General features: G+C 30.9%; 3 protein-coding genes across 7 annotated transcripts; 1 reads left to right on the top strand and 2 right to left on the bottom strand.

The window, feature by feature from the left end:
- Positions 1-207: 207 nt before the first annotated feature.
- Positions 208-7,483, bottom strand: LOC113518535 (probable RNA helicase armi). Of its 3 annotated transcripts, none has more exons than XM_031912971.2 (7): positions 7,401-7,465; positions 7,114-7,328; positions 6,311-6,703; positions 5,233-5,639; positions 3,667-3,819; positions 1,300-3,579; positions 208-567 (listed from the first exon to the last, which is right to left on the bottom strand). In XM_031912971.2, exons 3-7 carry the CDS (start codon positions 6,498-6,500, stop codon positions 220-222), a joined length of 3,378 nt encoding a protein of 1,125 aa, XP_031768831.2. In that variant the 5' UTR covers positions 6,501-6,703; positions 7,114-7,328; positions 7,401-7,465; the 3' UTR covers positions 208-219. The 3 variants fall into 3 exon arrangements, with proteins under 3 accessions (XP_031768831.2, XP_031768832.2, XP_026759313.2); XM_031912972.2 differs by having other exon boundaries at positions 7,422-7,440; XM_026903512.3 differs by having other exon boundaries at positions 7,114-7,483.
- A 1,203-nt stretch (positions 7,484-8,686) lies between these two features.
- On the top strand, positions 8,687-11,378 carry LOC113518085 (gem-associated protein 2-like). 2 transcript variants are annotated; one of them, XM_052901446.1, is made up of 5 exons: positions 8,687-8,798; positions 9,215-9,363; positions 9,443-9,755; positions 10,383-10,482; positions 10,880-11,378. In XM_052901446.1, exons 1-5 carry the CDS (start codon positions 8,702-8,704, stop codon positions 10,986-10,988), a joined length of 768 nt encoding a protein of 255 aa, XP_052757406.1. In that variant the 5' UTR covers positions 8,687-8,701; the 3' UTR covers positions 10,989-11,378. The 2 variants fall into 2 exon arrangements, with proteins under 2 accessions (XP_052757406.1, XP_026758646.1); XM_026902845.3 differs by lacking the exon at positions 8,687-8,798 and having other exon boundaries at positions 8,805-9,363.
- A 219-nt stretch (positions 11,379-11,597) lies between these two features.
- LOC113518095 (trans-1,2-dihydrobenzene-1,2-diol dehydrogenase-like) lies at positions 11,598-19,186 on the bottom strand. Of its 2 annotated transcripts, none has more exons than XM_026902862.3 (6): positions 19,050-19,186; positions 15,055-15,259; positions 14,009-14,297; positions 13,078-13,327; positions 12,389-12,542; positions 11,598-11,912 (listed from the first exon to the last, which is right to left on the bottom strand). In XM_026902862.3, exons 2-6 carry the CDS (start codon positions 15,257-15,259, stop codon positions 11,794-11,796), a joined length of 1,017 nt encoding a protein of 338 aa, XP_026758663.2. In that variant the 5' UTR covers positions 19,050-19,186; the 3' UTR covers positions 11,598-11,793. The 2 variants fall into 2 exon arrangements, with proteins under 2 accessions (XP_026758663.2, XP_026758662.2); XM_026902861.3 differs by lacking the exon at positions 19,050-19,186 and adding an exon at positions 15,646-15,793.
- Positions 19,187-19,857: the final 671 nt, after the last annotated feature.

Below are 19,857 nucleotides of genomic sequence, written 5' to 3'. Positions count from 1 at the left end.
TGGGGGGAGGGGGGAGTTGGCAATATTTGCCACGCTTTTTGTTAGGCTTTGGTGACATTTTGAGAAGGATGCTACTGCCCATTAGTTTCCTTAATCGCCTTTTATGATACCCGCAGGACACGATTTTTTTCAGTTTTACATGCAGCAAAATATGTGCTTATACAATCCAACAAATCAATACTTATTAATATATAATAGTAAAAAAACTTTGATTATACTTTAAACTGTATTTATTTTATTAAATTTAAAAGGTAAGTCACAGCCCATATATTTATCTTCATTTACAGCTTGCAATATGACTCGATTCCACAAATGATCTTTAGAGAGAACATGAGGATCACAGAATAGAAGAACAGCTATTTGAGCTCTAGTCAGTGAGACATTAACTCGTTTTGGGTTTTTTATAAAGCCTAAAGTATGTTTTATATCCTCTGATATATATGAAGCAGATGATCGAACAGTTGAAATAAGTATGATAGGTCTTTCTTGCCCTTGAAATTCTTCAACTGTACCAATTTTTGGTTGCTGCACTCCCATTGCTTCAAATAGATGTCGTAAATGTTTTATCTGAAATATTTCAAAAATTAAGTTATAGATAAAATCATGCAAATGAACATGACAGTCACAAGAAATTAAAACTGATTTTGAAAGTTAAAATAACCAATTGTAAAAAAATGACCCATTGCCCGTTTTGAAAAACAGATAGGTATTTTTCGTAATATCATCATCATTACAGCATTTTACTGTCTCCCTCTTGGGGGTGTTCAGCCATTAGTTACCATGCTTGGCAGGCAGGTTAACAACCGCAGTAAGGGTTTGAAGATGTTTTCAAAGGGACGCACATATTGACTATTTCTGACCGCCATATTTAAATACTCATAGTATTATATTACAATATGCAATCTTTCACAATTGAACCAAATAAAATCTTAAATAAAATCCATCATACCCAGTAGGTTATATATATATATATATATATATATTTTTTTTTTTTTTAATGGATGATAATGGAATGGTAACCTCACCCGCTTTATCGGTATACACCGGCGGGGCACCAGTGAAGAATGATAGGTGAGCATGAAGTAGGTCAGTTAGCCCATCGTGACGAATTCAACAATAATTGTTCACGATGGTTTCCAGGGGAACCACGTGGAGGTCGACCTAATAAGGTATATTGCTAGCAATGGGGCTGTCAAACTCCATTGCTAACAATCCTTTTCCCCCTAGTAGGTTATATATTATATCATGCATAAATTTACTTGAAAAACATTACCATATTTTCAAATTAATATGAATTACCTGTGCTATATAAGGAGTTATTATTCCAATTTCATCTGGAACAACTTTATTTTTATACAATTTGCAGGTTATCAAGGCCACCATTGAAGCTTCATGTGGATTATACCAGGAAGGGCTGTCTGCCGCCCTAAGGTTCTCTCCCCTAATGCCATATACATAAATGCCACCAGATTTGTCATTTGATGTATCAAATATTTCAGAAGTGACATTTAAAATTTTGGTAATCCACTGCTGATTTCGCTCTATTCTTGGAACTAGGGACGCATCATAAAACATTTCACTTGGTAAAGTCAACACTTCTTTTAATGACCTATAATTGTCATTTAACTTTGTAACTAGTCTATAATCAAATCCATTTTCATATGCATCATAATCTTTTTGGTATGGGAATGTTTCAAGTATCCTTGACAAATAAGATTCATCCATATTAAATTCCTGGCAATATTTGGACAATATTACTGGTCCTAGTTGCATTGGATCACCAGCTAATATAATCTGTCCACTGTCTTTGTCAATGAATGTCATAGGTATCATTATTTCTGGTTCTGTTGCTTGACCAGCTTCATCAATTATTATGTGAGTAAAGTGACCTTTAGGCAACCCCATTTGAGCTAATGTTCCAAGACAACAACATGTACCAATTGTTACTCTATGTCGTCCAATATAAGATGTTGAACAATTGATATTTACACCATCTTTGACAATATGTTTGGACTTTGCAGTATTTTCTCTGGCTATGTCTAGAGTCGCACAATAAGGTTTGATTGAATCAGGAATGTTATCTGAGTCCAGCAAATAATTGGCAATTAGACGTATAATAGAATTTGGTAAGACATTTTTGTATTCCACAAGTCGTTCTGTGATTAAATTTGCGGCACTATTTGATGGAGTTGCAACTAAAATTCTACTATCTGGTAAAAGAGTTAATATTTGCAAAATAGTTTCTATGACAGTTATAGTTTTGCCTGTACCTGGAGGTCCATATATGCAATAAGGTAATGGTCGACACTCACCAAGTAAAATATTTGTCACAGCTGCTTTTTGTCTAACATTTAAATTTTCATTAAACCAATTCATGGTTTTAATTTTATCCAGTGGCAACTGATGTGAATGAGGCAAAACACGACTTGGAAACAAGATATCTGGTCCTAAATTAGATATGGCCAGATTAATAGCTTGATGGGACCTTCTAAATACTGATCTATTTAAATGAAATTCAACTGACACATCACTGCCAGAGTAAGTTTCATGGAATTGTTGGTGGAATTTCATTAGAATCATATCATTTTTTACTAAATGAATATAGCCCTCAAACTGTGGAGCACTATCATTCCAAATATCCTTTACAATAACTCTATCTCCTTTCACAAGAGATGGTCTTCTCTCAGCTAACCCTTTTATTTCAAGGCTAAGATATTCCTGACTCTGTATTAAGAATGCTTTTGGCATATCATAAGCTCTCATATTGATATTTGCTTGTACCTCCTCCATGTATAACAAAGTATGCCATTTGTCAATATAGTTATTAATATTTAGTTCTTGGGACAAACAAGGAAAAAAGTCTGACTCGATCCTATTTAGGATTGTTTTGTAATCTGAACTGTATATGGTTTGGTCTGAATCACCTAATACTGCACACCATACCTTGTCTGGAATAGGAAAATTTCCGACTCTCACAGGAACAAAAGCAGGAGGCTTCACTGGCCTCACACCAGGTATAAATGATTCATTACTTTTCTTTCTCATTTCTTTCATTATAGCTAATCTATCATTCCCTGGTTTGAAATTTGTATATGAGATACCATTTAAAGTAGATGAAACATTATTATCAACAATGTTAATTTCTATAAATCTTTTCACTTGGAATCCTCTAAATAACATAACAAGGCATTCATTTGTTTTCCCCAAAAACTTTGGATTGCAAATGACTGTTAGTTTAAATGTTTGTCCTGGGTAAACATTCTCTGGCCTACTCAAGTAAGGCTTAATATTGACCTGAGAATCTCGTTTTTTAGAAAGAATTATCCATTTATTAAAAGTATATGTTTCATTACTATTATTTGTTATATTTAAAATGATTGAGGCTGTCTCATGAAAGCTAACTTTGTCAAATTGCAGAGGATAAGTAATATCAAGATTTTTTTCTTTTTCCAAGTTCAAATTCACATCATTATCAGTTTTCAATACAACAGGATCATTTACGTTATTGTCAAGAATGGCCATTTTAATGGCCCTCCAGCTACAAAGCCCTTGATTACTTTCAATTGCTTCCACCATGACCTAAAATCAAAGTATAAAGTATGTACAAAGTACTTGATTATTATAACCCACAAAAACAGCAGCAGCTTATCATTAGTTATTATGTACCTTGTATCCAACCTTTGGCTCCTCTCCATTTTGTAAACAATGTCTGTTGAAATAAATCTGTCTGTCACATGTTCCAGAATCATCAGACCACTGGGTGATAGTTGCACTTTTTACTTTAGTCCTCAATGGCCTGAATGATATAACTTCTAATACCTGAAATATAAGATTCATTTTCAATTAGCTGATTTTCTTATCATGATTAAAATTATGCATTGTATCTGAAGTTGGAACAAATAATATATACACTTTTGCAAAATTAATAGATATTAATGAGACGTTATTGTTATCGTCTCATTCCTACCCCAATATATTTTAATAAAATTTTGTAAATAATTTATAATGAAAAAGTTGGAAAATATAAACTTAAAAATATGTTGAGAGAATGTTCTACGGTTGAAGATTAAAATGGAGCATTCTATTTTTAATAGTTTCCGACCGAACTTTCGGTTTCGGTTTCGGCTAGTTTCGATCAGAAATTCTACTTCCAGTCTTAGTTTCGATTTCGGGCAAAAATTGGCCGAATCTTTCAGCCGAGCCGAAACTATGTGTTTGTGTTGTGTGTGTGTCTAACTGAAAGTTTTTTAACTTTCAAGAGTAAGTCATAATTTTAACATCTTTTTACATATAAATATATATGACATATTTGTTACATACTTTAATTAGTGTTTATTATTACCCTTTAACTATCTGTGTAAATAATAGTGTAAAATATACACTAGATTTCAGTATAGAAGAGAAATTTTAAATATGTTTCACCAAGGGCGAAAGTTCAGTTTCGATTTCGGCTGTAAAACCTGTTTCGGTCGGACACTAATTTTTAAATCAATTACGTAATTTAAATATCTTTTATTTAAAATAACCACTAAAATAATAAAATATATAGGCATTTGGAAACCCATTTGCGGCTCCAAAGACGTATTTCGTGCTCAAATACAAAAAAAAAGACATATTTATTACAAGGTTAATTTTACTTTCATCAATTTCCAATAAAGATACTATGGCGTCATATCTATATTTATGCGTATAGTACAGTAAGGAAATTGTTTGTTTACTAAGAAGTTTAATAATTGTTAATTTAGCACTGCACATACTAGGTTAATGTGTCGCCTCACCATTTTTATCTTAAATTCCTTTATTTGTATTTAGTATATAACATCATTTTTACCTGTTAATATTGCTAATTTCAGGACAGTCAAAAATCAGTTACAAGCCAGTTGCTATATTGTTTCTATCAACCTCGTCATCTTAATTCAACCCATAACAGACACTATTTATAAATTAATATATAAATATTAATTTATAAATAGTGTCTGTTATATATATAAATAAATTGTTTTTTTTTTGTTATTGACAACCCCACACTAATTACCAATTTTAATAGCTGACTAAAACTACAACTGAATTTCAATTCCATTTGTATATTTTTAAATTTTTGTTTAGTTAAATCTGATTACATATTTAGGTATGTCTCCAATAGCTTGATTAGTTTAAAGACTATTCTTAACATTTTAAATGGTTGAAAAAAGACAAACATGGACTCAAATTATATCAAAGAAACATTCTTACCTGTGCCACAGATATATCAGAGGGTTTATCTTCATCCCATTGCACTGTACATTTCATTTCCAACCAATCTCCTTTTATAGGAATCATAGTCCCTTCTACATTGTCCAAACTAAATTTCAAATCATTATCCTTGATATATACAAAACGATCTTGCCTATAGTCCACTTCCCCTACCAAAATGTGTTCTATAACTTTAAAACTGTTTTCTTCAACTTCATTATCATCAGTCCAAGATACACCCATGTTCTCCAGAATTCTTACAACAACTATAGCATCATTAGAATCTTTATAACACAAGTAAAGGATTTTGTCATTAACATTCAAGTTCAAAGTGCAATTTACTAGTTCGTAGTAAAGCATTCCATCAATAAGCACATAGTTATTTTCACCTATGTATGTAATGATCCCTGCAAAATATAATTTGTCTGAATTTAATGTTCTTATATAAATATCAGTAGCATTAGGAAATTCAAACTAATATTACATCTAAGCTAATATTATAAAAGAAAGAATTGGTTCTTTTTATTGCCACTCAAAAAATCATAAATTTTAAAACACCTACAGAAAGATACATTTTTAGTGAGTAACATGGGCTCTATTTTATATTCCCTTCACAGTTTTGCACCAATAGATCTATGCAAAACTAGGGTAGGTTGCTAGTATTAAATATAATAATTTTAGTACATAAAATAATTATAACTGAAATAAATACAAACTAAATAAAACTTTATCTAGATATTTCGATCCATGTCCTTTGGATAATGTTACCCAGAAAAAAATTGTTTAAAAGAGAAATTGTAACATATATTTTTAAGTTTTAAGACAAATGGTCATGAAATAAATTCAAATTTAACTACTGAAACATTATTTGATACATTTGATAAAATATAAAGCCAAAAAATGTCAATAAATTTTACTATTTATTTTCAGTTTATCACAATAATAAGTTATAAAATCTTCTCGACTTGAAATAAGTAATCTGAAATTGGAGCTAGTTATGCAGAAAAAATTCCTTATGGCTTTTTCTGCAAATTTCGCTCCAATTATAGCCATGACAATATATTTTTTATTCCCATACCTGTTCTTTGAAAACAAACAGCATTTCGGGGTATCTCTTGTTCAGTTACCTTAATTTCACTTCGACTATTTTCATATTGTATTTCTAAATTCAAAAGTTCTTCAGCTAAAAAATCTTCTTTTTTAGTATCATCTTCCTCAGAATTATTATTGAAGAAAAATTTGAAAAATGATAACAAATATGAAATCATATTGAATTTTATTGTACAAATCCCTTATCAAATTCAAATTGCCATTCTGTTGATTTTAAGTAGTCAAGCTCTTTCCTTAATGATTGAATTCTCTTTTGATGAATTTCTTTCTGTGCAATCTTCATAGACTGTTCAATGCTATGTCCTAACTCCACATGATTAAGAGATTGGTCAAAGTTTTGAATTCTACTTTGATTTGTACCCTGCAATTATGGAAAAAAGTAAAATTAAAAATTGTCAAATATTGTTATAAAGATTGACAGAACAGCATTACTAATAGTATTATTGAAATTATATAGTGCAGCAGTGGATTGACATTAATAAATAAGTCACCAACATGGCATTTTTATGTAACTGAAAATTATTTTGCAAGTGTATTACCAAAGACTACTTACTATAGTTTGTCTGTTCAAAAAACTTTTATATGAAAAAACAAAAGTCAATAATATTGATCAATTAAAATTCTAACGCCTGGAAGAAATTCCTCCAGACATAAGTAGTAAATTACGAACTACATAAGTTAGAAATTCAGTAATTGATACAATAATTAGCGAAAATGAACTGTAAGGAACAAATTGTGAATAATTTAAAGAAATATAGTTTATGTTCATACCTGTGGTGTTTCTGGCTCAGATGCAGACTGCGAGATACTGCTCGAAGTAGACATTACCTCTTAAGATTGTTATTGTTTATATTGAAAAAATATGCTTCGCAATATTTAGCAAATAATCAACGTAAAAAGTGTAATTTCATTTCAATTGTTTTCTGTAATAACTGTTTTATAACATTCAATTGAGGTTAAAACACATAAGTATTAAGATAAAAATGCTGAAAGAAAAATGCAAATATTATATGCATTTTATATAGAACACAAACTAATTGAAAGTAAACAGATAATACATATGTATGGTGTTGTTATACCCTATGCTGAAATTTATCTAGAATATAAAAAAAAAAGCAAACAACGACTTCAGTAATCCATACGTATACTAATTATTTAACTGATCACTGAGCAATTTATTCAAATTATACAATAAAATACACAATAAAAATAAAAATATTTACTTTATTTTTATTTTTATTGTGTTTCAATATTAATTATATAATTTTCATTTCATTTCTTTTTTGAAGTTCCATTGATAGATATTAAAGTGAAACTCTTTCTTTGACTTACTTAATGTTCCATTTTTTTTTTTAAACTTATGTTAGGTTTTTAGTACAACGTCTATATACATATATAATGGGAAATTAACAGGTTCATTAATTTCCCATTATATATGTAAAGGACATCACATATTTGTTCTTATATTATTTAAGATATATCCCACTTATCACTATCACCTTAATGGTATATCTGAAAAAAATTTGGAACAGCATTAAGATAAATTGGAGCTAGTTATAAATAAAACTGGCAGGCGGCGATAAGTACAAACAGAGTTATAAGCATTTTTCTGTCTATTTTTGCACATTGTTTATTTATTAATCTATGCGGTTTCATAAATTTATTCATAAAGCGGTTTATTGCCCACAGAAATCTGTTGTCATACTACATTCGTCGCAAGGTTGTCACATTTACTTTTAACAGATTTCAAAAGAAGATTATTCTAATTTGACTATTTAATATCACATTTTTATATTAATATCATTTACGAAAAATTTGAGCGAATGTAACTTTTGAACTAAAATTTAAATCCGATTTAATGCAACTCGACTCAACGGAATTATTAAGCATTGAGCATTTGACATATTGGTTTGCGAATATTCACTGATTTTCCTAATTCGCGGCTTTTATGTAGCCCCACTCTTTCCTCCCTCATATAAATATCGACCAGCGGATAGCGACGCGCGACGTCAATATTGCGGTGAAATCCGTACAGTGCGCATTATAATTACAAACATTGTTAATGCAGATTATCAGCAATCTATTGCTAGCAATATACCCTGTCAGGTCGACCTCCATGTGCCCCCCCTGGAAACTGGAATTTCAGATGTATTCATCACGATGGGCTAACTAACTTGCTTTTTCATTAAACACCTATCATCCCTCATTGATGCCCCGGTAAAGATACTGTTAGCGCAGACGGGGTTACAATTCCATTATCATTCATTAAAAAAAGCATGTACTTAATTTTTATAATATATGCTCACCCATTATTAGTTTTAATAACGTTATTGTGAAATAATAATTCCTAAAGTCTAAAATGAGATTTTTTCATATACTAATTTTTGACCCAAATATATTTTATTGGCAACTCTACCAATTTCTTATTTTGACGTTTGAGATTACTAACGGAATCTGTGGGTTTTTGGTTTGACTACTACTTTACGAAAAATATTAAAATATGCTTTTCTCTTTGTTACATTCTATTTTATATAATTTTTTAACCTACGATTATTACCTTCTTTAGACATAGTCTCTCTACTCTGTGATTACCTTGTGGATATTGTTTATCAATAAGCTACGAATGTTATCTGCTTATTCTAGATCCAGTTTATAAATTAAATATTGAATACTTGAATTCTAAGTCAATTTGTTTCTGGTTTCCTGTTTCTTCGTCTATGTGGTATGCAGGGAGTAACATAATTTTATATAAAATTATACAATACGTTTTAACGTAGGAAGTCGAAGATGTCATCAAATAAGTATATTTATAAAGCTACCAGAAGTAATGACGACGACGCAGAAACTTTAGTATCACCATGCTTTCACGTAGGTCCTGAAGTCCAGCTGAAGGAGGTTCCAACAACAGGCGAAGAATATTTATTAAAAGTTATAAAAGAACGCCAGAATTATTCTACTATCACTAAATGTAATAAAGATTATTCAAAATTTTCTAAAAATCAATCTTGTTTTATTGAAGAGGTATGTTTATGATTTCAATCCATAAATACACACTAAACAATTTTTTTTTTTGTATTCAGAATGTATTAATATGTTACAGACGAAACCTGCAAAAGCACCTGACAAATTAAAACCAACCATAGAATGGCAAAACATTCAAGTGGCAGACTTTTCTGATGTTCGAATGTACCTATCTCGTATACAAACAAAGAAAACTTTATGGCCTAGTGATTTAAAAAAAATAAGTGTTGAACATGATAGTTTAAATGGGTGGAAACAGTTTTTTAATACAAATGAACCCACATTAACATGTGTCCTTGGACTAAAACATACTCTACTCGATCGTGGACTGGAAATTCTGACAGAAATATTAGAAGAAGTAAAACCTGGTTTCACTGTAGATTATAAAACTGGTAATTTTGTTTTTTTTTTATATTTAGTAAAACTTTGTAATCATGAAATATAATTCTGAAATCAACTTCCACATGGTCTATCCTAGAAATTATCATGGTTAATTCATAGTGGATTTGGTTTGTATTTAATATCTATGAAACATATTTCAGTTGCTTTTTTTAAAATAAAATTCAAGCCATGTTACTTGCTAATAAGATTTCATCAACTCAAGATTTTTTAAATTATTTCACCTACAACTGAACTGTACTGTAGAAAACTACATTTCTACAGGTGAAATAAGTTCTCAAAAATATTAAAGAATGAAATTATTTATTTCATAGGAAAAATAATTTCTCTTTATAACTAAACCTATAGTTTAGGTAAATTAGGGTCTGCAAGAACTTAAATTGATAACATTGAACAAAAAAAATTATTAAGGTAAACTTAAAAGGGTGTAATGTTTTGAAAAAGAAAATTTAATAGCTTTTATCTAGAATTTGTTTTATTCATTACTTAATTATCATATGAGGTAATGCAAAATTTCTCAATTTTATAAATCTCCTTTTGGACAACTTTTAGACATATTCTAAACCAAGGAAAACTCAAATGTCAATATCATTTATAAGCAATTTCAAAACTTGTTTTAGGTCAATGGATATATGCATTTTTAGCTTGTACAAGACAACCTCTACTCTCTGATACTATAAGTATATTGAGAAATTTAGCCAGAAAATGTGCAGAAATAAGGTAATGAACTCACACTCACTGAAACAAACTCTTGAAACAGCATTATATTTTTTATTATTTATCAAAATCTTATTTAGCCTAAATAAATAATTTAGGATTTTGTCAGTCCACAAGAAGACTGCTGTCAGTCTTAAACTTGATATTTTCATCAAGTTTGAAGTAATTTTTTTTTTAATGAAAATAATCATGTTTTAATTCAGAATTGTTGAATACATTTGAAGATGTAAAGGCCTACTCTCTCTACTCAACTCTACAAAAAAAATGTAGTAGTAGAAAAGTTTTTTTTTTAAATCTAAGTTAAGAGGAAGCTTAAATATCTTTAGAAATTATTTTGCTCTTTATGGACAATACAAAGAAATGGCATACTTAATAAATAAAACAATGTTTGGTTTTTTAGATCATGTATCAACCCCGAGGAAGAAGATGCTCCATTCGCTGTAACACCATTAAATATATTCATTTGTTTGGTAGCAAGATACTTTAGGCAATATGACTTGGCAGATTGATATGTAAACTATTTATATTTAAACAAATTGATTTATATTTAATAAACAGTTTACATTTCTAAAACACATACATTTATTCCTTCTTAAAGATATGTATTATGACATTTTATTAATGAATTTGTAAATCTGAATTAAAATCTGTAAAGACACATAACATGCTACTATGGAAATTTCAAGTATTTTCTTTATGTTCTGCATTATGTGAGAAAAAGTCCTATATAAAATTTTATGCTTCTGTCTAGACCCATAGGTTCGAGCTAAGTAGGGGAGAGATTGAGAATGAATTTTATTAAGTAGACTATAATAAGGATTCTTTAGTTAAATTTTAGAATGATATGATTATGTATGTCAAATATTTTTGTAATAATAATAAAACTTTGATTATATTTCCATGTTTTATTTTTATTCAATTTTAATAAAGTAAGTATATAAACACATCAATATTATACAAAATTAACACTTACTTACATTTTATTTGAAATTCGAAAGTTAAGCAATGGTTTATAATAGATGATTTTGTTTACAATACAGAAATATTTTTAAATAATGAAAATATCATTCTAATTGTTATTAGTTCTAACATACATAGTTAAAATAAAACAAAGGGGATATATGTATAGTTTGTATGGTTTATTTATATAACAAATATTTTAAGCGTGGTTTTGTAACAACATCTGTATAAACTTTTACATTTTAAGTGTATATTAGCAGAAAGGATTTAAATTGAAACATTTTATATAGGTAGATTAGATCCTGTGAACAATTGGAAATGACGTTTCACATAAAATATTATATGTTGTACTAATTATGGAAACTCTTGATCATCAACATCATAATGTACTCCATATTGTCCTCGAAGGGTATCCTCTAGTTTAGCCAGTACCAGACTTTCATTGTGTGACATTCTTGGCGATTCTATAAGACCTGTGTAAACAAAAAACAAAAATTTCAGTTTGAGAAGTATTTGTGAAAGTTAAAAATTTCTTTGTTGTTAGGATAACTACTGAATTGCAGTTCCTTCTATAGATCATCTTGTCTCTTAGATACATAACACTGTAGACGCTTATTCTAATTAGATATTACAATTTATTTGCTTCATATTATCTATATATATGTCTATAAGCGACGGATACCACTTTTCATCAAATGGCCAGTTAGCTTGTTTGCCATTCTAAGTTGCATAAAGAAAAAAAAAATATTTTATACAAGTGTTAATCAACTCCGGTGAACGTGATATAGAATCAAAATTATGTTCTTTTATGACAAAGAAATAAAAAAATTGATCAAGAACGCGTCTTGCGAATAAAGTCCTGTAGCCAATATACTATAGTATATAAATATCAATTATTATAATATATAAAAATGTATTACTTTACGAAGTAACGAAATTTAACACCCACCTTCCTTGATACATCTTGCAGTTTCAATGGCCTCATAAACCAATCCTTGGCTGTTGTCAAAATTATACGGAATAGACGACTTCGTCAAAGGGAAATTGGTTATTTTTCCATCAACTCGGATTAAATTGGTAGGAAAATGGAAAGGTTCTTCCAACTGTAAAAGGAATGCATATTTAATTATGTAGTGAATCAATTAGCTTTTGTCAACCGACTTTATTTCGAGTAGATTTTAGAAGTAGGAAAACCAATAGACCATTTCTAGAAGCCGTGTCAAGATAAAATATTCACCAAATTTTAAGTTCAACTTTCAAAAACTGTCAGAATAACATTCAATTTCGTGCAGTAGCTTTTACGTAGTGCGGGAATAAACTTTTTCTTACAATTTTTAAAAAAATATTAAAATCACTGTTTTAGATTTTATTGCTATTAATTTTACTATATAATAATAAGTGTCACACTATCATATAAATTGCTTGATCCTCAAACTAGGATACCTTGTTTTAAGAGGACTCAAACAACAAACCTCTAAAGAGGCACAACCTACATCACCCAGACCTAAGCCAATTCTCAAAAATTCATTTTCTAAATTGACCCAACCAGAAATTGAACCAGGGATCTTATTTAAGAAAAGCAACGTAGGTATATGTATATAAATTGTATGTTTACGTTGCAATAATAATATAACATACCGTTGCACGACCCTTTGTACCATAGACAGTGGCTTTGTTCCATAACTTCCTCGTCGAATCAATATTGAGCACAGCGCGTCTGCCTCCCGTGTATTCAAGGATAACAGTACTGACTAGATCCACTCCTGATTCGTTTAACTTCTGTGCTACGCCCGTCACTTTTATTGGTTCATCTTTGAATATGTATTGAGCGAACTGCAGAACATAAATTCCAATATCCAACAAAGCACTGCCTCCAAGCTCCTTTTGTCTATAATGTTTTACACACGTATAAAATTTTAAAAAGATTCATATATTGAACTAGTACTACCTAATCAAATAAATAGGGGGGAAAGGGATTGTTAGTAATGGATACTGAGAATCTCATTGCCAGCAATATACAATAATAATACAATACAATAACAATATATTCCAGGTCGACCTCCTCGCGGTTCTCCCTGGAAACTATCATGGTTAATTCCTGATGAATTCATCATGATGGGCTAACTGACCTGTTTTCATTCTCATCTATCACCCTTCACTGGTGCTCCGCCACCGTATCCCGTTAGAGCAGGCGGGGTTACCATGCCATTTTCACCCATCAAAAAATTGCCTTAAAATTGTATGCATGCACATTTAATTTATTGTTTAAATAAGGATACAAATTATTTTTATCAGATGGGTAGTCAACTTACATACTTCCTATAACCAATACTTCTTAAAAAAACATTGCTGAACCAAATAGCAAGACTCATCTGAAATGTTAAGCGGCTGCACCGATTTTGATGAAATTTGTAATGGGGTTACTCTGAGAAAGTAGCGTACACTATTTTAAAATCTAATATAAATGGCAAAATGGTGTGATTAAGTTGGATAAAAGTTAATTTTTTTTAATGAATGAAACCTTTATTCTTACAAGGTACTTATGCCTACTTTAAAATATACGACTTACTGCAGCCTATCAGTATTAATTGGAACTCCAAAATTAACTTCGACATATTCTACGTTCCCCAATTTGCCAGCCTTTATATCTTCTTCCAATGCTATATATGCAGGGGAGAACCGAGACCAAACTGCTTCCATTAGGAAAAGTTTCTTCGCTCGGGCAAGCTTGATCAAACTTTGCGCTTGTTTCAAGTTAAGGCATAGTGGTTTTTCACATAAAACATGTTTGCCGCTCTCGAGGAAAAGTTTAGTAAGTGCATAGTGGGACGGATTGAGGGCACCGATGTAGACAACATCTGAAAAAAATTAACATTTACCTATCAAATGACCCGCGCGTACACTAGGTATATTTATAGGGTGGTGACGACCTGAGATAGCTTATCACCTTATAAAAAATATGTTATTTATTTCATATACTTAAATAATAATTTTATTTGTTTCTGTTTTATATCTAGTTACTTTATCTATATTCTTATCCTTACTAATATTTTAAATGTGAAAGTATGCTTGTCTCTAACCACAGCGTCTTATTCGTTCAGCCAATAGTCGTGAAATATGATATACGCGTAGTACTAACGACAAAGAAGAAATAGGCTATTTTTTATGCAACTTAGAATGGCCAACAAGCTGACCGCCCACCTGATGGAAAGTGGTAACCGTCGCCTATAAACATGAGCAGTAAGTACTAAGGACATAACAGAGTATACTGTTTCGCCCATGATACCTCCCATGCGTTGTCATTCCTAAGGATTCAGGTGTTATTCCTCTGTACCCTGTAAATCCACTGCCATATCCCACCATTCAAACCGAAACACAGCCATACAAACGCAACTGCTTCACGGTAGAAACATTAATGGGACAGAGGTATATCAATCAATATGACAATGCCATAGCCACGGTCACGCAGATAAAAAATACATAAAAATGCATGTATTCACTCTATTGTATAAAAAGATAATAGGATCGCGGGAGCAAGGATAATAATCCTTTACTCGTTCCAAATGGGCAAAACCGTATAAGTTATAATAAATGTGCAAAATGATAGTACATTACCGATATCATTACTGGCAGCTAAAGCCTCATAGCTATCGAATACTTTTGGAATGTTGTGCAGTTTGGCGAACTCGGCGGCTCGCGCCTTATCGCGGGCTGCGATTGCAGACACCACTTGGTCCACTTTATTGGGGAAACTATTAAAAGCATTCACGAAGTCATGGCTGATTTTTCCAGCTGTCACTATACCCCAGCGGAGAGTCATCTGGTGACACAAGTGTTATTATTTATAAATATTATTAGAAATAAATTAATAATAAAATCTAATAGATTTGACAGGTCGTCCTAGGTTAAGAGTAATTTGCATATTTATTTCAAAATTTGGAGGGATATTTAGAAATTCTCATTTTCGAAAGGTGCAGAGAAGGTTGAAAACTACTGGACTACAATGATAAAAAAAGTATTACAGAAAAGTGGTCAAAACGATATGATATCTAAATCGCATTTTTAAGTGCAGTCAACTAAATTCTCGATAATTCTATTGATGCTGTCTTTAGAGAATGTCGCAATAAACAAATTTTTATAATTTTTATTTTTATAGCTCAAGATCTTTTAATCAGTGGAAAAATAATTATTGTAGTTTCTACTTACTAGGTATGTTTATAACACGAGCGTTATTCAAAAAACCACAATACACACTACCGGCACCGGCTTTTGCTAACTCTTTAAAATAAATAGATAGCAGTTATCAGTGTTATCAATAACGAGGTCAGATTTAGGTAGTATTGGCATAAGAAACATCTAGTATTTATCCATAATTGTGTACCTTACGTTTACGTAATAACTACATAGATAGGTATACTATTATTTAGCCATAGTATTTATTTATTACAATATAACCATATTATATTGTAGTCTTCTCTGATTAAGGACTACAATATATGGCAATAATACTCACATATGGCCTTATTATTTTTACTAGGAGGAGACTTTACAAAAGTCGTTTACTTGGGTATCTCTGTCCCGTTCGTATTTCTACCGTGAAGCAGTTGTTTGCATGACTATGTTTCGGTTTAAAGGGTGGGATATGGCAGTGAATTTACAGGGTACAGAGGAATAACACCTTAGTCCTCAGAAATGGTAACGGATGGGGGATGTCATGGACGAAACAGTATACTCTGTTATGTCCACGGTACTGCTGATGTCTATAGGCATACGCTATTACCACTCCATCAGGTGGGCCGTCAGCTTGTATGCTATTCTAAGTTGCATAAAAGAAAATTAATAATAAAACTATGTTTAAAAGTAATGTATTCTCTGAGTGAAGCAGAACATCAACCCGGCCGGCAGTTGCTTAAAAATTTTATTAGTTTTAAAATCGACTCTTTCAATTATCCTATTTGTATAGGCGTAGTATAACGTATTCACGTGCTTTTCGTTAGCCAAACATTTTTTTATATCTTCATTTTCCGTTTTAACAGTCTACCTTGAAAACTGACGTGGTTTATTTATGGCGATTTCGACACAATGGGTTAACTGACATTATTTCATTTTCGCTAAACATCTCTCACTGGCACCCGCCAGCGTAAACCAACTAGTCTATTTTTATATACTACCTACAATCTACATATAAATTATTATAATTTTGTCAAACATTAGATGGTTAAATAATTTAGATGTAGTTGAAATAGGCACATTTTATTTCATAAAAAAGTAAATCCAATCTTACGATTAATCTAAAGAACGACGAGATGTTTCGTAGACACATTTTTTAAGGAGCATAATTATTGAGCAGTAAAAGTTTACGCTTGTTTATACTATATTGAGATGGTAAACGAGTATACGACCCGCCTAATGATATAAGTGATTACCGTAACAGGTGGATGCCTGCAATACCAGATACCATAGTTGAAAGAAACTGTCTGTCATGGAGTGCATGTTGCCAACTCCGATGAAACTTATGAACTTACATCTATATTCATGAATAGATTTTGAACATTATATTGTGCAAAACTGAAAATTATTGATAATTATTGCTTAAGTATGTATATAAAAGTTCCCAAGAGTATTTAATTTTTAAGTACGAGTATTATATAATGGATTGATTGGTCTGCTATTGATAAATTAGATAACGTTGCCATTTATTGATCATATCAGAGTAATGAAGAAGATAATAGACGTGCGTATTGTCTTAAAGATAAGAAATATATTCTTTTATCAATAAAATAGAGACCTTTTAAAAAAAAAAAAATTAAAATTTTTGCAGCAAATATAGCTGAAGAAGGTATCGTACCCTAAATCGATTTGTCAGAAAGGTTTTATCATCTACTTTGCCTACTCACAGAAAGAATTAAAGGGGACTCAGTAATATACAGAGATGTTCTAATTTATATAGTTTATTATTTTGTCTATAGGCGACGGTTACCAATTTCAATCAGGTAGGCCGTCTTGTTTGCCATTTTAAGTAGCATAAAAAAATTTGGGCTCAGCTAATATAGATTGTACAAAACTAATATTTATATAGGTAAAAATAACGCATGAATTCTTCTTTTTCCACTAAGTTTATACGACACTCTAACAGTATACATATGTTGCACATAGTTATGGTGTATAATATTAGGATATTATTGGTTGTAATTTTTTTTATTTTATAGTGCTTTATCACAGAAATGAATAACACGCCCGTCTGTTGGCTGACTTTGTACAAAAGTCGATTGCTTGGGTACCTCTGTCCCATTCGTGTTTCTACCATGAAGCAGTTGTGTTTGCATGGCTGTGTTTCAGTTTGAAGGGTGGGATATGGCAGTAAATTTACTGGATACAGAGGAATAACACCCGAGTCCTCAGGAATGGCAACGCATGGGGGGTATCCTGGGTGAAACAGTATACTCTGTTATGTCCATGGTACTGCTCATATCTATAGGCGACGGTTACCACTTTCCATCAAGTGGGCTGTTAGCTTGTTTGCCATTCTAAGTTGTATAAAAAAAAAACTAGCTTGCTATTTCAATTGCATGGTTCATGACTGCATAAATGACTTATGTATGGTATATTCAGAAATCGAACCAAGGAAGTCGATCTTTTTTTAAAGGGCGACAGTTATTATTAACAAAATGTGCTTTGCCACGTGTCAGCAATAATTATACGGCAATAGTTATAAAACCAATTAAGTACATCGCTATATTTGCGATGAACTTAATTATTCGTGTTAAAGCTCAAATATTTAAATACCGCTACTACTTATGCATACCTACTAATGTGTATGAATATTGATATAGAAATAGATAAATTATAGTACCTTCTAGTGATGAACTACAACAAAGCAGACAGATTAAATATCTCCATGAAATATTAGGTGTGCACGTGTATGGAAATGCTTTTAGTTTTACTGGATGATAATGAAATTGTAACCCCGCCTGCGCTATCGGGTCGCTAATAAGGAATAATAGATGACGATGAAAACAGGTCAGTCCGTCTACAAGTTAGTCCATCATGACAAAATCCATTTATATATATCCATAGATTTAACCACGATGGTTTCCAGGGAGAACCGCGTGAAGGTCGTCCTCATAGAGTGTATTTCTAACAACGAGGCAGTTAGAGCCCATTACTAATAATCCCCATTCCCCCTATGATTTTGGTTTTAGATATACCAACATCTTTTCATTACTTATACGTGCGAATATATCATAGGCTACAGTGATCGTTTATCAGACAGCCTGTATGCTTGTTTGCTAACTTTGTAATGTAAAAAATAGATATAGTCACAGATAATATAATACTATACTAGTAATATAGTAAACATTTAAATTATTGCAAGTTCTATTGTAATAAGTAGGTGTACGCGACGCACTCAATTTATTTTTATTACATGTTACTTAAATTTTAAAAAACTCACTAATGAGTATCTAATAAAATTTTATAAATAAAAATATATATCCCTTTTTGAAGTTCGTTGAAAATATTGTTTTGTTTACGGAATGAAGGTTTATTATTAGTTTGAGAACGTTTATGAAGATTTCGTTGATTTTGTTTACAGTTGGTATCATACATACCTAGGTAACAATAAAAGTTAACTTTTTCGAAATAAACTAGAGATCGTAGACATAAATAACCTTAAATAAGTAAACTATATCTATCAGAGTATATAACCAAGAAAAAAGAGACAGCACTTCAAACAAGCCACCTTAACTGACTTGGTCAGGAATATCTAACCAATCTACACAAAATCCTCTTTTTTACACGTAATATTGTCCAGCCTGATGTTCAAAATGGAAATGAATAGGGCTATAATGATATTATAGTTAGATAGTTTTCCGATATTAATAAAATGTATAAATATTTCTCACTGAATCATGTGATAAAATATATAAATTTTGTCAAATTGCACATTTGATTAACCTTTTTTTAGCGAAATAAAACAAAGGATAGTATTCTTAAATATATTTATTATTTCATACAATATTTTCTTGAGATCTCAATTATTGACACAAGTTTTCAACACTTCCGGTAAACTTTAGTAATTTAATAATTTCTAGAATCACTACCTCGTAATGAAGTCAACCTTAATTGTATATAGTCATAATTCCCACGTCAAAATAAAAAGAAGTATAAAATACGAAGCTAAAACTGTTCCACGAATAGTTTAGATGACAGCCATTTGCATGTCATTTGACAGAATTTTTGTTAGTTAAATTGACACTATTGTGATTTCATCATTTAACATACCATTGGCATGATGTTATCTGACCAAATCCATACATTTAAAGTTAGTATGGAAGTTACGCAAGGTCTATCTATGTAAGATTTATATTAGATAGGGAAGTGCCTGCGGATATGAATCGATTATTTTAGTCAAACTAT

Source organism: Galleria mellonella, unplaced genomic scaffold, assembly GCF_026898425.1.
Source record: "Galleria mellonella isolate WM207_F2 unplaced genomic scaffold, CSIRO_AGI_GalMel_v1 utg132, whole genome shotgun sequence".
NCBI classification, from domain to species: Eukaryota; Metazoa; Arthropoda; class Insecta; order Lepidoptera; family Pyralidae; genus Galleria; species Galleria mellonella.
The sequence above is the reverse complement of the archived record's forward strand: the minus strand, read 5'-3'. Positions and strand labels throughout refer to the sequence as shown.

Excerpts from the sequence above, each read along its gene's own strand:
- LOC113518085 (XM_052901446.1), top strand. The coding sequence starts at position 8,702 with ATGAGATTTTTTCATATACTAATTTTTGACCCAAATATATTTTATTGG. Across the intron at positions 8,799-9,214 it reads TGAGATTACTAACGGAATCT|GTCCTGAAGTCCAGCTGAAG; the intron begins GTGGGTTTTTGG and ends GCTTTCACGTAG. Across the intron at positions 10,483-10,879 it reads AGAAAATGTGCAGAAATAAG|ATCATGTATCAACCCCGAGG; the intron begins GTAATGAACTCA and ends TTGGTTTTTTAG.
- LOC113518535 (XM_026903512.3), bottom strand. The coding sequence starts at position 6,500 with ATGATTTCATATTTGTTATCATTTTTCAAATTTTTCTTCAATAATAAT. Across the intron at positions 5,640-6,310 it reads TGTTTGTTTTCAAAGAACAG|GGATCATTACATACATAGGT; the intron begins GTATGGGAATAA and ends TATATTTTGCAG. Across the intron at positions 3,820-5,232 it reads CTGATATATCTGTGGCACAG|GTATTAGAAGTTATATCATT; the intron begins GTAAGAATGTTT and ends CTTATATTTCAG.
- LOC113518095 (XM_026902862.3), bottom strand. The coding sequence starts at position 15,259 with ATGACTCTCCGCTGGGGTATAGTGACAGCTGGAAAAATCAGCCATGAC. Across the intron at positions 13,328-14,008 it reads ATTAATACTGATAGGCTGCA|ACAAAAGGAGCTTGGAGGCA; the intron begins GTAAGTCGTATA and ends AAAACATTATAG. Across the intron at positions 12,543-13,077 it reads GTACAAAGGGTCGTGCAACG|TTGGAAGAACCTTTCCATTT; the intron begins GTATGTTATATT and ends TTCCTTTTACAG.